The sequence below is a fragment of the Buteo buteo genome, chromosome 8 (assembly GCF_964188355.1).
Source record: "Buteo buteo chromosome 8, bButBut1.hap1.1, whole genome shotgun sequence".
Classification (NCBI taxonomy): domain Eukaryota; kingdom Metazoa; phylum Chordata; class Aves; order Accipitriformes; family Accipitridae; genus Buteo; species Buteo buteo.
In genome coordinates this window covers 31,815,063-31,831,165 of record NC_134178.1, presented here as the reverse complement: position 1 = coordinate 31,831,165, position 16,103 = coordinate 31,815,063, and the positions used below count along the sequence as shown (strand labels likewise).

Below are 16,103 nucleotides of genomic sequence, written 5' to 3'. Positions count from 1 at the left end.
TTGAACTTGGTTATCTAAAGAAAAAACATCAGGCTGTATCTGAGACAGGCTCCCAAGTTCAGTCCCCTCCTCTTTGAATTGCTTGAGCATGCTCTGATAGCTCGCTAACGGCAGTTAATATTAGCTCGCATAATATATTTGGCTTTTCACCCTCTTTAAATATCCATGCCATAGGCAATATTCATATGAAATAATTCATAACTGCAGACTGCACTTTTCTCAAGCATCTTTTTCTGTGCGCTAGACCACCTCCTCACCTCAATACGGTGCATCAACTACTTACACATAATTTATATATTCCTCTGTGGATTTTTATCTATGATGTATATACTGAAAATGTTTGCCCATAGTATTCATAATAAAACATAAGACTGCAAAATATAGAGAGATTTATGTGTCAATATCACAAAACAATTATTAATAATTGTTTTAATTCAATAACAGATTTTTAAAGCATAAGGATCTTAAGTTGTCCCCTTATCGATAATTAACCTATCACCTTCCTGATTTACATATTCTGACAACATAAGCATCTACCTCCAGCACAATATTTCCAGAGTGCAGAAAGTAACAGTAAATCCATAATGTAACTTTCCTACTTGATAATGCTCTTTTCATTACTTGACTATTCTAATTAGAGAACAGATCTTTTCTTCATCTGAACAAAAAAGGTACCCAAAAAATCAAAATTTTTAAATCAATTCCATAACTTCAAACACATGTCTTCCTTTTTCAAATAGGACTATGAAGTACATCCATTTTTAAGGATATGTATTTTAATGAGCCTGCACAAGGTTAATTTTATTTAGAAGTCCAAAGGCACAATTAGACTATGCAAATTATACAAAAATGCATGCTTATAAACTGACAAGCAAATAAGCCTCCAGCAGTTGCCAGTTCAGCCACTGACATAGCAGAATTTAGTTGCCATTATGCTTTATGAAGAGGTTTGTCTCACACTGGCAGCATATTTATAACCTATTATGCTACCTGTAAGGTAACCTGGGAAACACCAGGAAATAAAATTGGTAGAAATGTTTCTTTATCACAAGCTTGCTTTCTATGATTAAGAACTGTGTTTTCTGAAGTAATTTGGTTTTGTTTGATTTTGGGGGTTGTTGGGTTTTTGTTTTGGTTTGGTTTTTTTTTCAAATTTGGGGGAATTCCACTAGAAAGATTTACAGAACCTGTACCTATTATGTCAACTTTACAAGCTAGACTAAATGTATTTCAGATTATAGGTACTGAGTAGAAGCTAAAAAGATGGAAGCAATTTAAGTAATTGAAGATAAAAATTCAGTCTGTTTTGTGCACCAAGAGTGTCTTTGAGTATTAATTAAATTTACAAAACACTTTGAATACTGACAGTATTACAGCCATATAAAGCAGACAGCACTGGAATAGTTCTGATGTACTAATTATAGAAATGTATTTGAGACCATTACTAACATAACTTTGGGTAAGTGTAAAGAAGTTGAATCCAAAGATTCTGCTGCCTTCTCTTGGAACTTGTTTGCCCCCACACTTTTTTCTTTGCAAGAGGAAGTTTACCTTTGTCACCCGAAAATCTTACACATACCTGAAGAGTACTGCAGCCACAAGTATCTTGTGATGCTGGACAGCATTTAAGCTCCTACAGCTGGCAAAGCAAATATATTAGTGACTACAGAGAATTCTGGCTGTTTCTGAGAATTCTCATATATTTTAAAAACAAACAAAAAAAACCCAAACAAAACCATACACAAAAACGTTATAATTACTTTTATTCTGCCAAACCCCAGAGTTTTGACCATCTTAAATATGCCATTCTGTGAACACTGGCTTGTCTGCTAAGTTTTCATATACTGTGTTTGACGAAAGCTTTTCTTATGTTTGGGACATTAAGGATGGATTTATGTATGTTAACACTTCAGTGCCTGTAACATGGGACCATCTTACTGTCTTCTCACAGCATTCCTAGGATCCCTCTCCTTCCCTGGCTCATTTTCATGGAACTTGCAGGAAAATTTCTAAATATATCTGCCTTTCTGTCAAAATCAACCAAAAGATGAGAAAGTTAATCGGGCAACTAAAAAAAAAAAAGACATACCACTACTTAAGAAACGAGGTTAAAAATTCTTTCCTGCAATAAGAGATTCAATTTGTATGAAACCTTTCTTCTGGCTTAAGCCTAATAGTCCCAACAACCAGCTTCTCACAATACTCAGCCAAAAGAAAGATGAAAAACTAGCTTTATGCAGTAGAACATTTCAAGTATATGGATAGAAAACACCAAACACTAGACAAACAATACCTATCATGATGGTATTGACTGACAGAAGAGTCAAACCACTCCTTCAGTAGACTGGTTCCAAATCATTTTATCACATGCACACTGGAGAACAAGGTGTCAAGCACAGCTTCTGAAGAAAAGACACTTCTAGAGTGCAACTATCACTTAATATTTGGGGCAACAAGCAGAGTATAGTCATATACCACACCTGAACCAGTCATTGAGAAATAGTTTATAAAGCAACCCAAATAAAATATTCTACATTAATCCAGCACACAGATCACAAGAGAAGTAGTCATTCATCATGACACTGACTGGAAGCAGCAGCTGTATTATTTTAAAGTTAAAAAGAAATCTCATCTGTTTATTCTGTTAGGGCAGCTTCCAGGCATATGCTCACTTAGCTTTCAGACAGGGAATATGCATATTGTATAAATAGCTTTCATACAGTCTTCCTCCTGTGATGTGCACAGCCATCACCTGTCTACTTAGAGGCTTTCTATTCTTGAAGTCACTATGTAGATTATGTATTCTATCTTAAACTACTTACTTCCCTTAATTGTGCATGTCCACTGGGAATACTTCAGAGAATGTCTCCAGAAATGTTGCCATGCTACCAAAACCAGGTAATTGCTCCAATTTTTTTTACTTTTCTTTAAGATACATCAGATTTCAGGGCTACACTGGACTCATGGTAAGAAGTAAAAAAACCCCTAATAATAAGCATAATAACAATCCCTCCATATTCTCATCCTCTTTTTACTGTTCTGATATTATTTCCTAATCAAACCACAGCACCATGAAGATGAACAAGTATGAACTCTAGGCTTCCTACTGGTGTCTGTAGAAAAAGCAAAACTACAAAATCAAATCAGAACTGGAATAAATCAGGCAAAACACTTCTTCATTCCACAGATACCTTACTAATATCAGATTGCTTCTTTATACAGAACCTCAGGCAGACTAGAAACAGCACTGTTCTAAACTGAAGTAAATACAGGTTATTACGCAAAGTTCTTGACTTTCCATCCTCTCCTGATGCATCTGTACACTTGACTTTACCACTGCACTTGCCTAACAAGTGGCAGCAAGAATCAATCTAGCAGAAGCTTGGTGGAGGGCGGGTAGCAGCACAAGTAAAAGGAATACTGCATGGGGATGGAAACATGAGATACTCCCTGTTTGGCAGCAACCCACACCTGTGTCACTTTAAAAAAAAAATCACCACAGAACTAAGGGCATCATACTGGTGTTGCACTTCACCAAAACAGATAAGCCAAGCTGCAAGTTAGTTGCACAGATATGATGTGAAGGGACAAGATTTCCCCAAAGAGCAAATGCTCCCATTGGTTCCCTCTGTCAGACAGTTACTATGTGCCACCAGGGGAGTTGGTTCCCCTTGCTGATGTGGAAGAAAACCAACCCTGAAAAGACTGATACATTTCCACTCAATCAGTAAATTAAACCAGCTATATTTTAATTGCTCTATTACAACACAAAACACTTGGGGAGGAAAAGTATAAAAACTAACGGGCAAAGGCAAGAGGATCTCCTTAAGCAGGGGCCAGATATCAGATAAACTATAATGTGAAACTGCACTAGAAGTAACATTTCCGCAGGATTTAAGAGCCAGTGTGCTTATAGGAGCCATAGTATAGATAAAACCCCCTCTCAAAAAAAGACTATCAAGAGAAAAAATAAGAAATTATATCTTCATTAAATTCCAAAATCCAAAACCCTCAACTTGGTTGGTACAAGACTCTGTAACATGACAAATTCTATCACTGCTTACCATTAGTACCCCTAGATATTTATATACATGCCCATGTCAAAATGGGTTTATCTGACAGACAGTATATATGCATGCCTTTTCCACCCACTCTCACTACACTTTTATAAAACAGTACATTCCATGGAGGCAGATTTGGGGGATATGATCTGCCATTTTTGCAGTTGAAGAGAAGCATACTTACACTTGCTCTACCTGCTTCCATTTTCTGTCATTTTGTTAATTAGCAAGTCCTGAATGATCATGGGATTCTGCAGCAATATTAAGCCAGTTTAGTTATTTCTTCTTCCAAGATTTGTCAGTTCAAAAGTCAATAACAAAACAGTGTGGTCCAACAAGTGGTCAATGGCTATTCCCATCTTTGCAACTTCTTCCATAAGGTAAGAATGTCTCTTAAAGAAGGAAATACTGCCTAGGCAGCTCAGCTTTTCTTATATGCATATTCTTATCCAGAGATAGACTTGCTACTAAGTAAGTAGAAGTACACAGGGCAGTTGCTGTATCAGCTCTCCCTAAGCCAAGAGTGCCACCCACCTTACGTTTTGTGAGTTGTAAACCCTGCCTTTTTTTTTTTTTCCAGCCTCCCCATCTTTCTCTCACAGCAGCTGCTGCTGTTGGAAAAAGAGAACCTATTGTTTGAATGAGAGATACACTACTGCTTACACAAATATAGGATTGGATAGCACTTCTGTATCCCAAATAAGGTAAGGTTTGGCCCATATAGAGTACAACTTGTTGAGTAGTCTCAATTTCTGCTGAGGAGTTTACATAAGCTTCCCAAATCTGGTAACACAGGAAAACAAGGAACCAAGTCCTTATCCCAAACAGTCAAATGAAGCTTATAAAAACAGTAGCCTTGAGACCTATGGCTTCAGTGTAATCTAAAAGCTTCAGTTAAATGGTGCTATAAAAACCATATATTGTTTCACTACGTCTTGATAACAACATATTCTATTTTTTGTACCGGAAGAGCACTATCTCCCTGATACGTCCTTTAAAATTACTCTACCAGAAGAGTCTACCTCTTGTCTTGGCGTGACACAACTTCCATGGCAACTAGAAATACCCTTCGTGATTATTTTAGAGAAGCTGGGAGACTCACAAAGGAAACTACAGTAGAGGGAACAAGTTCCTTCATGACAAGGCTTTGTGCACTGTGCACTAATGGGTGTTTAAACAAAGACTGACTCATTTCCTCTCAATTTATTTGATCTTTTACTATACTGAGATGGCAATAGCGAACATTTGACATCACCTTCATTTTAATGGCAACTGATGAAGATATCACTGATACATGATTATTGCTTCACAAAAGCTGCAGCTCATACCAGTCAGTTCACAAATGCCACCTAGGAAAGGCATTCCTTAACTCCTTCTGACAATTGCTTACATTTTGCAATGCACTGTTGGTGACTCCTCACTTGGCTGTCCCTATGTATTAGTAACTGACTTGGGTTAATAACGAAAGATGCTTTTAAGAGCATTCACTATTAATTCAGTTAGAAAAGCATACCACTACAATAGCTTTTGTATTTGTATGGCATTTCTTTCTCAGGAATCTGACATAACAGAGCCAAAGCTTTCTTGGTAGCCATACTTCTCTACTCTTACTAATGCTTGTTTTTGAGAATTCAAAACAAAAAGATTCCTGTCATCAGTGCTGGATTATTCACTACATCTGTGATCTTTAAGTGTTAGTGAGCTCCAAAATAGCCAAGAGAACTATCCAAAGCTAACTGAATAGCACAATGCAGGTATTTGACAGCAATCAGAAGACCAAAGCCTGAACAGACAGTGCAATAAAAGCCAAATGCTGCAAAGGGTTACTGTAGCTTGAATAATGCTCTGTGAAAACTACAAATTGAATATTGAATAATAATGCAGACTGGGGATTCACAAAAAAAACCCCAAACCTCTGCATCTAAAAATTAAATTCAAGACACTTGCTATTTCTTGGGCAGGACAGGTAAAAGAACATACCTTTGTGTATTGAGCCATATCTGGTCAGAAGTATCTTTTATCAGTGGGACAACGTTAGGGATTACTTACTAAAGCAAACTTAATTGAAATATTAGGGGAAGAAGGAAAAAATTAATTATTGATTACTGTACATTTATTCAGTATATTTTATCTAATGATCACATAATACATCCCAAACATTAAAACCTTAAGCACCCAACAAGGCAGGGAAGTTTTTGATTATTTGGGGCTTTGTTTTAGGGGTGGCTTTTTTGTTTTGTTTTCGTTTGTTTGTCTTTTGGGGTTTTTTTTGTTTTGGTTTGTTGTTTTTGTTTGTTTGTGTTTTAACCTGAAAGTGAAAGCAAATCAAAACCCTACAACTTGAGAAACTGAGGAACACGTAAGCTAAGAAACTCGTTTAAAATACCATTTGGAGGCAGTATAAACCAGTGAAAAAATCTCTGAAGTCCTAGCCTCAGTTCTCTGAATTTACTCACATTAACATATTTAAAAGCAGCATACTAATATTTTACTTGGTAATCAACCCTTATTTTAAGGATTTTATTTCATTTTATGTTTTACTTTGCTGTGGAACCTAGTATCTCAAAGATTCCCTTGCTCTGTCAACATACAAGTTTGTTGCCAAAACAATATTGCAAACCATTTCTTTTAACATATATTCTGTATCTTATTTCTTTGCTCCTCAGTTAACAGTGTGGTATTTATCCTGATGAACTGGTTTTCTTATTTCCTATCTCACTTACAATATGCAAAACCTTAAACAGCAAGTACATTATGTATATGAAATACCTTTAGCTAATTATGTGCAAAGTAAACACATGCAACCTTAATGCAGGGAAGAATTTGCAACACCTCAGGGCAGAATTTTGTTCCAGGGAAAAGAGGAAAATCTGCTAATACTTATGAAATAAACACCCTCAAGTAATTTCAGTTGAGACAAAAGAATCCCTAAACAACAACAACATTAAAATTTGGTGATGATAACTAGATGCCAAGAGTTGCAATGCTCCTGCAATAGGCAGTGCTGCTCTGTTGCTGGCTCCAAGATCAGAGCTTAGAGACCTGGAAGCCTCTGACTTAGAGAGCAGAAAGACAATACTAAAACCTTTGGTTTATTATGCCCCTTTGAAAGACTGAATTTTTCAGCTTCCAGCAGACTTCCACAAGCACACTAAACTTCTGATTTGGAAAATACAACATCCAGCCTCTTTTCATGGCTAGTACTGTTGTACATTGCTACAAAAGAATCTTTGACTATCCCTATTCATCCCCATACCAGCTTTAATTCTTTCATTCATATAGATCTTCAAGTTTTATCAGAATCCTGATGAATAGGCATGCTGTTCCCCAAGATCTACATGCAAAAATAAGTTTCTAACTATGAATGAATTATAATAGCATTCCTAGACCCTCCGTTACTATCACAATGTCATTAAACTAATTTGAGATATTACAGCTAAAAATACATTCACCTTTCAGGTGAAGAGCAACTGTGTACTTAATATTGTTGCTGGATTGGGCTCATCCATTTCATAGTGCTGAAGGAAGCCAAAGCTGTCTTTTAAGATTTATAATGACAAGTTTTCATCCTGAAATGAAAGAAACTAATTGGAACTATGGCTACTTTATAAAAGGACAACTCTTTACCTTGTGATATAATTTCCCCTCAGTTGCTGTTAAACAGCACATTAAATATTTGTTGTATAAGGGCAAGCAGTCTTTCCACAGAACAGCTGACACTCCATCAAATGGAAGAAGAGTTCAGAAAGAGTACTCATTTCTTCTCCTTTGCACATGAGGATTATTGATGTATGACCCTTTGCACATGATGATGTCCCAAGGCTACCTTGAGACAAAACAGCAGGCGCCAACAACTGGGTTCTCAGGAAGAAAGTTACGAAGTGCCATATCATTTCTCAGTATTTGTCCATTCAGTTTTACCTTGAATTAAAGCATGCCACACTGATAAGACTCCTCTAACAAGCAGAGCGCATTCTTGCGGTGTTAGATTCATAATTGAGATTTGAGGAAGGTAGAGAGTGCCTTTGAATTGCTACTCAATTGAAAGGTGATCTAACTGCCATCATCTGAAAAACCCAGCAAAAGGCGTTTCAAAATTACTGTTTTAAATATCAGAATGCCCCATTTTGCAGCAAAGGCAAATGAAAATCTGTTTCTACTACAAATGTAAGTTCTGGCACTCAACTGCAGCTTTGCACTGTGCCACCAGTTTACAATTCCAACTTGCAATGCATTTACAGACTCTCTATTCCTACACAGATTTTATAAGGGCAAAAAACTTCCTTGCTAGAACACTATAAATACAGAATAGGCTTTTATTACTGTAAACCTGGACTACCTTTTCAAGTCAAACAGTCATTAGACTCTGTATGCCAAACATTTGTTTCTGCTCACTGGAAGCATTAATGCTACAAGCAGACTGGCTAGCACAGCTTTTGTCCTGTGCTTATGTCTCTGTAACAGTACCATCTATCCTTATCTGACCAACTTGTGTCTGGAGAACTTTTGTGAGTCTAGAAGTGAGACAAGGTATTATGCAGCTTCCTGTCCCAATTTCCATTTCAAAACACTTTTTACTCAGTTATAAGTAGAACACACATCAATGCTGCTGCTCAAAGTCATCAAAAATACTGTTTTTAGGGAAATAAACTATATACATGAAGGCTATTATCTGCCTTAATCACTCAATAACTCACTACATAAAAACCAGAGCTGCCTAGCAGAACCCCTACATCCCAGTGTTGTCCAATTGGACTCTATTAAAGCCTACAAAGTCAAGTCACTCCAAATGGGATACAAGTATCCCCTAGCTGGAAGCAAGCTCTCCTGGTACTTTTTAGACAAAACAATGTATTTCAAGCAAAGAACTTATCCAGGTATTCTGATCAAGCACCCTTCCACTCTCTTCAAGCTCATATGCAAGAGTCAATGACTCTTACAACCAGTCAGCAAGGTCAGGAGCCAGTCACTTCAGATACAAAGTTTTTCATCTATGATCCTGCAAGCCTGGATGGTTAAGCACTTTCTCATTTCTGCCCTGTGGGTTTGGGGAAGGAGGAAGAGGGCAGAGAAAAAAAAAAAAATTTACAGACACTCCTGGTAGAAATGTTCTCACAGAAAAAAAAAAAAAAAGAAAAAAAAAGAGGAGACCACACCAAAATATTCAAATGATTATTTAAATGTGATCAACCCTCCTCCAACCCCCCAACTGCCAAAAGAAAACAATACTTGAAGCCTAGCAATACGTATCTCAAGCTTTTTATTCCCAGGGTGGGCTGGAGTGCCCTTGTGCAGGCACTACTCTGTCCTAAGCACCCTGCAACCACTTGGCAGGGCTTTATTTTTGCATTCAATTTACTTGGGCTTCGGGGGGGGGGGGGGGGGGGGGGGGGGCAGAGAGAAAGAATCTCTCCAAAAAGATCATAAAGATCATTAAAATTTATTAACCAAAAATAAGGTGAGACATGGGGGGAAAAAAGAGCAAAACTGAACAGAATCAGAAATTGTGTCAACCAAACCAAGTTTGCATCACAGAGGACAAACCTCAGAGGAAAGTCATCAAAAGAGGAATTACATTTCTATGATCAAGATGAGGGGTGAACATGAGAGAAAAATGGGAGGAAAGCTGTGTAAGGTTTCAGTCGTACAAGCAAAAAAAAAATCCATCTCTATTCTTTCCTTTCTGAAAGGCCATAAAGAATAAAATACTCCAGCTGTTAATTTTAAGATGGCTTTGCTTTCTTTTTTCTTTTTGGAACTTGAAAAGTGATTTCAAACCAGTTCTTACAGTTTCCTCCCCTCATTAGAAAATTCTGATCACATAACTAAAAGCGCTGACACCTGGATGAACTGAACTGCTTGCCAGTGTTACAGCAGGAAGAAAAGAGGAGGGGAATTAATCAATTGCACTACTGAATATGAGTTCATTTATACAGAAAAAATGCGCATCTTATTGAATGAAAGCAATATGAAAAGAAAATGCCTCTGCAGTGGCACATCATACCAGTATTTAAACAGCCATGTGTTCAGGATATCTTTTTTAAATATAAAAAGGAAGCAAATCCAATACGGCTACTCAAACAAAGGTTCTGGAACAGAAAATGTCAGACATCCATGTTCTTCCTACAAAGTTTGTATGTCTCCTCCCTGTTGTAGACACTGCACAAATTAAAATACAAACCTACCAACTGAGCTCAACCAGTTGAGTTGTATAGTCTCTAGATGTTAATTTCATTCTGGATCAAAGAACAAAACTATTATAATGTATGTGCATTTAATAAAACATGATGGTAAAGGGACTTCCTTTATCTTGAAAAGGGTGCGTCACACACACAATGCTCTGCATGCTCTCAGAACTGAAATCATCCCTAGAAATCACATATGTAACCTTGTGATCCTCTCAGAGCCTAATAAATGCTGTTTATCTCTGCTGTAAGGGCTGTAGACAACTGTTTTAAAGAGAACATTTCAAGGATACTTTCTCCAGTCTGACTTGATATCAACCTTCTCTGTTTGTTATCCCCACCCTATAATTAGTTGTTGTTGTCTACATACGAAAGACTGTTTATTGTAAACAACATTTTTTTTTTTTACTCAATCAACACTATCTGAGAAGCAGAAGCCAATGGAAACACAACAAATGTGGGGAGTCAGATGAAGTGCCAATCTCTGCCTAAAATCCTGAGGTTGCATGACTTGAACACTGCACTTACTCCAACTGCTCATTTTTAATTACATGCATTAATAGATAACTGACAAAAGAGTAAGTCCACTGATCCTAAGGTGACTTCTTCACAGTTTGTGACTTTTCTCTCAAGAAGCATTTACTTCAATAATACTTTGCAATTACAACCAGGCAAATATCTCTCTATATCTACTACACCATAGATATAGATATGAAGTTCACCCACATGATGCACTATTTATAAAGATTAGAGAATATGCAGAGTATTTTTTTCCTGCAGAGCTCTTCTTTTCCTGCTATATCTTTCTCCAAACACTTTTTGATAGCTTATTCCCCCACCTTCGTGCTTCCTCTCCCTTTCCCCCAAATCTTTTCTCTACTATAGCACTGCAACAGAAGTATGTGTATGTTTGGTAAATAAGGAATCTTAAGCAAGACATCAAAAAGAAAAGGGCATAAAAATATCTCCTTTCCCAAGCCCCCCAAAAAATCAGAATTATCTAGAGAAAGCAAAACCAGAAACCAAAAAGTTTAATCATAAAAACTGTTGTTAGGTTACTGAAATTAACCTTTCCCTCTCTCCATTTACTACAGAGGCAGCCCACACTTGACTGCAAATGCAGTGGTTTTAAAAATTTGAATCACCTAACATCATTAAATGGGGCCATCTTATACAAAGTTATCACTAGTGGTTTTCATTGACAATAATACAGAAAATAGACTAATCTTTGAAAGTTCATTAAGACATGCTTATTATGCATGGTAATCTGGATACAGAAGGAGCACTGCTTCATGCCTACTATTTGGAATGAAAGTCAAATTTGACCACCTGAGTCATCACCTACATTGACTGTAGTGGGAGCCTCAGCAGGTTCAAATTAGTTACAGATACATTAATAGAGTTCTTTAGGGGGAAAAAAAAGAGACAAGTTAACCTGCCTTTTTTTTTTTTTAATACAGACAACTTTATCAAACTTTCTTCTTAACCATGTATATATTTTACTTTTAAAATATCATTCATGTGTGTTAATGGGAAAGTTATTTCCCAAAATTTATATTTGCTTTTAAAAAGAAATTCAGGACTCGGAAATGTGTTTATCCTAACACCATTCACGTAACAGCCTTGAAAATTCCAAAAAGGCTATAGCAAACCTTCACCTTTTCTTTCTATTCAAGTGGGTTATTAGGACAGTTTGTTTCTTCAAGTTTGTGCCTTAAGCACAGTATCTTCTATTGTGCTTTGGGACAAAATAACATGCATGGTAACACAGTATTTCAACCGCTAACAGTATGTTTCTGTTTCAGCAAAGTCACAACTTGGTGCCAAAAGGAGGACAGGGAAATTCTTTATCAAGGAACTGCTGAAGAAGAATCCACATTTTTAAAAGAAAATATACTGTATTTCTAAATTTCTGTGTGCAAGGTAATGTTTCACTATTAAAGCAGGCACAGTAATTTCCCAGACTGATGATTCGATGTCTGTAATTTAAATGATTACTGTTGAAACATGATTCATTTTATTATCGATTAATTTAACTCCAATATGGGAAGCAAGACGAAAGAATAGTTGAGGTCACCATGAAAAAACCCTCATGTAGCACGGATGCTGGCAGTTAATAATGAGTTGAAAAGTTATGTGCTTAAGTACAACCAGGGTATCGCATCTGACGATTAGACTCAAAGAATGTCAGAGAATGCTCTGGCGGTAATACATGAAACGAGGAAGTGTCAATTTTTTTGCTTTCCCAACAAGAGGAAAAAAAAAAAAGGCATTTTTATTGTCATAGCAGTTCCAGCAAGTTGATATTAAAAAGGAGATTTCATGCCAAAGTCGGCTGTTTAATCAGATAAAGAAGGCTTTCCTATTTCCCATTGTATAGATCAAGTTGGCTACAGGAGCCACACAGAGCTTTGAGTAGCACATTTTTCTGTGAGGGCTGTATCGTTTGATCATAGCAAAGCACAAGGACTGCTGGGTAATCTGAATCAGAGCTGCAGAAAAAGGGAGCCAGGCAGCCTGCTGAGGCCAAGATAACCATGTCACCCTAGCAGCCCACAGCACTCCCAGTCATAGACCTAGGTGTGAGGGGGAATCACCCATCTCCATTTACAAATTTGTCATGGAGGCTTTCACATGGCTCCCAATTAATGCAGTATATTTTCTCCAAAGCTCATCTATAATGATTTTAATATATGCTTGTTAAGGCCAGACCCCCTGTACTAATGAAGATTCTCCTGATTGCTTTCAAAACATTAAATTTCAAACACTTAACTGCTTTGAAAGATGATACATAGAATTTTCTATATAGGTGTTTGCAAGAGACATAGCAATTTTTGAAGCCAATAAAATTCTGTCCTCTAAAGACAGGGTTGTCTTGTTAGAGGACAGGCCACATCTGAAAAGGTGTGTCTACCTGTGATGCTATTCATAGACTTCTCCAGCAGACTGGAAGCAGCAAACGACTGGTGGGTTAGGTCACCTCATATTCAGAATAATGACAGGTGAACCCACTGGTAGGTTAATAGGCCAGAAGGGACCCCTGAGCAGGACCAAGTTTAGAAGCTCAGCTTTTCACCAGGTCCTGTCCCCGAAACACCTCCCTGGCACTTCCAGCTTCCTAACCTTTCTACAATAGCAAGCAGCCCTTCAAGCCTCCAGTTTCTTCTGTTAACTCCTCTTTCACACACTCCGATTCTGAACCAAATTTGGTTCTGGGCTCTGAAGCAGGCACTGCAAAGTAACCCATCCAAGCATTTTAACTCTTTTCACTGAAATCCTGTTGGAGCTGCTGACCTGGAAGTCTTCAAAGCTGCAACCAAAAAAAGTACCAAAACACCACCATTAGTCCTAGCCCCTGAATAAACACAAACTCAAGCCACTATCTGCCACTGCATCCTGAAACACAAGCCAATTACTTTGCCATACTTCCACCAATATTGCCATTCTTCCATGCACTATCGGTATTGGTAATAACTTATAAGACAAGTTCTAGTCACTCTGTATAAACAAAGCAAGTAGAAGCCTGTAATGTGAACTAGGCATTAATGTACTAACTTGGTTTTATGCTGTATCTTTAAGTAGAAGCAACAGCACTAGCTGAGGCAATTCCAATTAGCTTATTTATTTTCCAAGTCCCAGTGGGCAAGAATGTAACTGGTTCTCATAGAAGAATTATGAGTGGAATAAAAGAAAGCACTGAAAGTTAGGTTGCTTCATTTAATAATTCTAAAAGAAAACAGTTGGGGGCAGGGGGTAGTGGTAGTGTTTTGTTGTTGTTTCCCCTCATCATCCCATTCTCTTAAATGTTACTACATTTGAAGAAAGTGCAGCAGGTTCCTCTCTGATCTATATACTGTAGATAGGCCATACACCCATGCATTCATAAAGGAGAACAAGGGACTCACACAGTAAAACTTATTTTTGCTTCTTCCATTCCAAGTTTCCTTTTGTTTTCACACACTGAAGTTTTGTAGAGGTGATCACTTTTCCTAAGCACTCCAGAAAAAACTTCTACACTCCCCTTTCACTTCAGAAGAATTTGCATTGCCAAGACACGTGCAGTCCAGAGCTTTAAATTTCATATATTTTCAGTCTGGTACTAACTGCCATAATACTGTTTCTAAATGCAATACTCGTTTATGCAAACGGTGCTGGGAACTGAATGATCTAATCTCCATGTGACTAAAAAATTATGAGTTTTGAGTTAGCAATTTTTCACACGCAGTTACATCAGTTAAGAAAGCTGCTATTCCTTCCAACAGCTCAATCCTAGAATCCTAGACTAACCCAGATTGGAAGGAACCTTGAAAGATCACCTGGTCTAACCTTCTGTGGGAAAGGGTACCTAGATGAGATTCTCTATCACCTTGTCCAATCACATCTTGAAAACCTACATGTTTAGAAAAACCTTAACATTTAGTAATTAACAGAAACATAAAAAACCCCAACAACTAATTTACAAAAGGCTACTCCGAGGATCATACAAACCTAGTCTAAAGACTAAAAATATCAGCAATCAAATCATACCAGTACTCTTAAATTAATAAAACCCTCCATGTGCACAGGTGTTACAGCAAGATAAAAATGTTTGCCATTTTGAAAAAGCATTTAGAATTTAACACAAGCTACCCCATCACTAGCACATTTGTGCCGATTAAAGAAAAAAGCTACTAAGCACAGCCGGTACCAACATAAACCAGCAAATTTTCAAGCATAGGACCTCTGCACTTAGGTAATGGGAACAACATTACCTGCAACAGTATTTTGCAGTTTGCTCCCTCTTAGTAGCTCATTAATAAAAACATCTCAATCACATGTTCTTAACTCCAGTTGCAGTATGCCACAATTCAACTTCCATGATATGCTTATAAATGACAGGCTACACAGGATATTTTTTCTTTTCTGCAGAAAGACAACTGCAACTTTGATTTTCCTGTTACGTTTTTCCATCTTCCTTACATGCTGTCCATGACACCCTCTCATTTGCTAGTGGGTGCTTTTCAAGTCTCCATCTCTCTTAAGAGGAAGAAAAACGTGAAGAGGTCGTTTAATTCTAACTTCACCTAAATGGATATATGCTCAATACAATTTAATGCAAATGATTGCTGCAGCAGTAAGCCACAGGAAGAAATCAGCACATCCTACATTTTCTCCTGTTATTAGAAAGGTTTTCAGCAGACTTACAACATACTTAGGCACTATCTATACATAGAAACTACCTTTGTCAAACTAAGCCAAAGGTGAACCTTCTACTTGCAGAGGCCAAAAAAAGCCTTACAAAAAATACCTAGCATACCACTTTAAAACACTTTGCGCTGTTCACTGATAATGTAAAAGTCAGATGGCCCAGAAGTCTCAGGCAACCTTTGAGTTAAGCCACTAAGCCAGCTCTAAACAGACACACAGTTATGTCAACTAAAGAAATGCAAGCTAGTTAAACTCTATGTTTTTATTGACATTTTTACTGGGGCTAAATTTGGAGCCAAAAAAATATACTTTAAAATAGAAGAAAAATGCTAAATACTTCTCTTTGACTATCAGAAGGCAATGGAGGACAGGGTGAGAGTATGCACTGAACAGTCAGCTCTGCTACCTGTGAAATGGAGGTGCACAACCCGGTGATAAATGGAAGTGCTCAGAGAGCAGAAAACAGCTGACCATTTCCGAAGGCTGATGGGCAGGAAGTTTCCTGGTACAATTTGCGGGTCAACAAACCCTTGGAACATTTCACCTGCTTCAGAAAACAACAGGGCTAAGAAAGGCAAGCCAGAATTTAACAAATTATTCTGGGAGAAGAGACATAACAGGACACTACTATTCTCAGATTTTTAGTTTTAAAAGTACATACATTTCTCTC

At 37.4% G+C, this 16,103-nt stretch overlaps 1 protein-coding gene across 6 annotated transcripts in view; it reads right to left on the bottom strand.

Moving 5' to 3' along the window:
• POU2F1 (POU class 2 homeobox 1) overlaps positions 1 to 16,103 on the bottom strand; it is a 120,993-nt gene that overhangs the window by 92,224 nt on the left and 12,666 nt on the right. Inside the window, exon 1 of one of the 6 annotated variants that reach the window (XM_075034038.1) lies at positions 1,580 to 1,639. The exons of the other annotated variants lie outside the window; for them this stretch is intronic. Within the exon in view, the coding sequence (XP_074890139.1) occupies positions 1,580 to 1,625 (46 nt within the window). The 5' untranslated portion in view covers positions 1,626 to 1,639. Of the gene's footprint in view, positions 1 to 1,579; positions 1,640 to 16,103 lie in introns of those variants that run through there. 6 annotated transcript variants of the gene reach the window in all.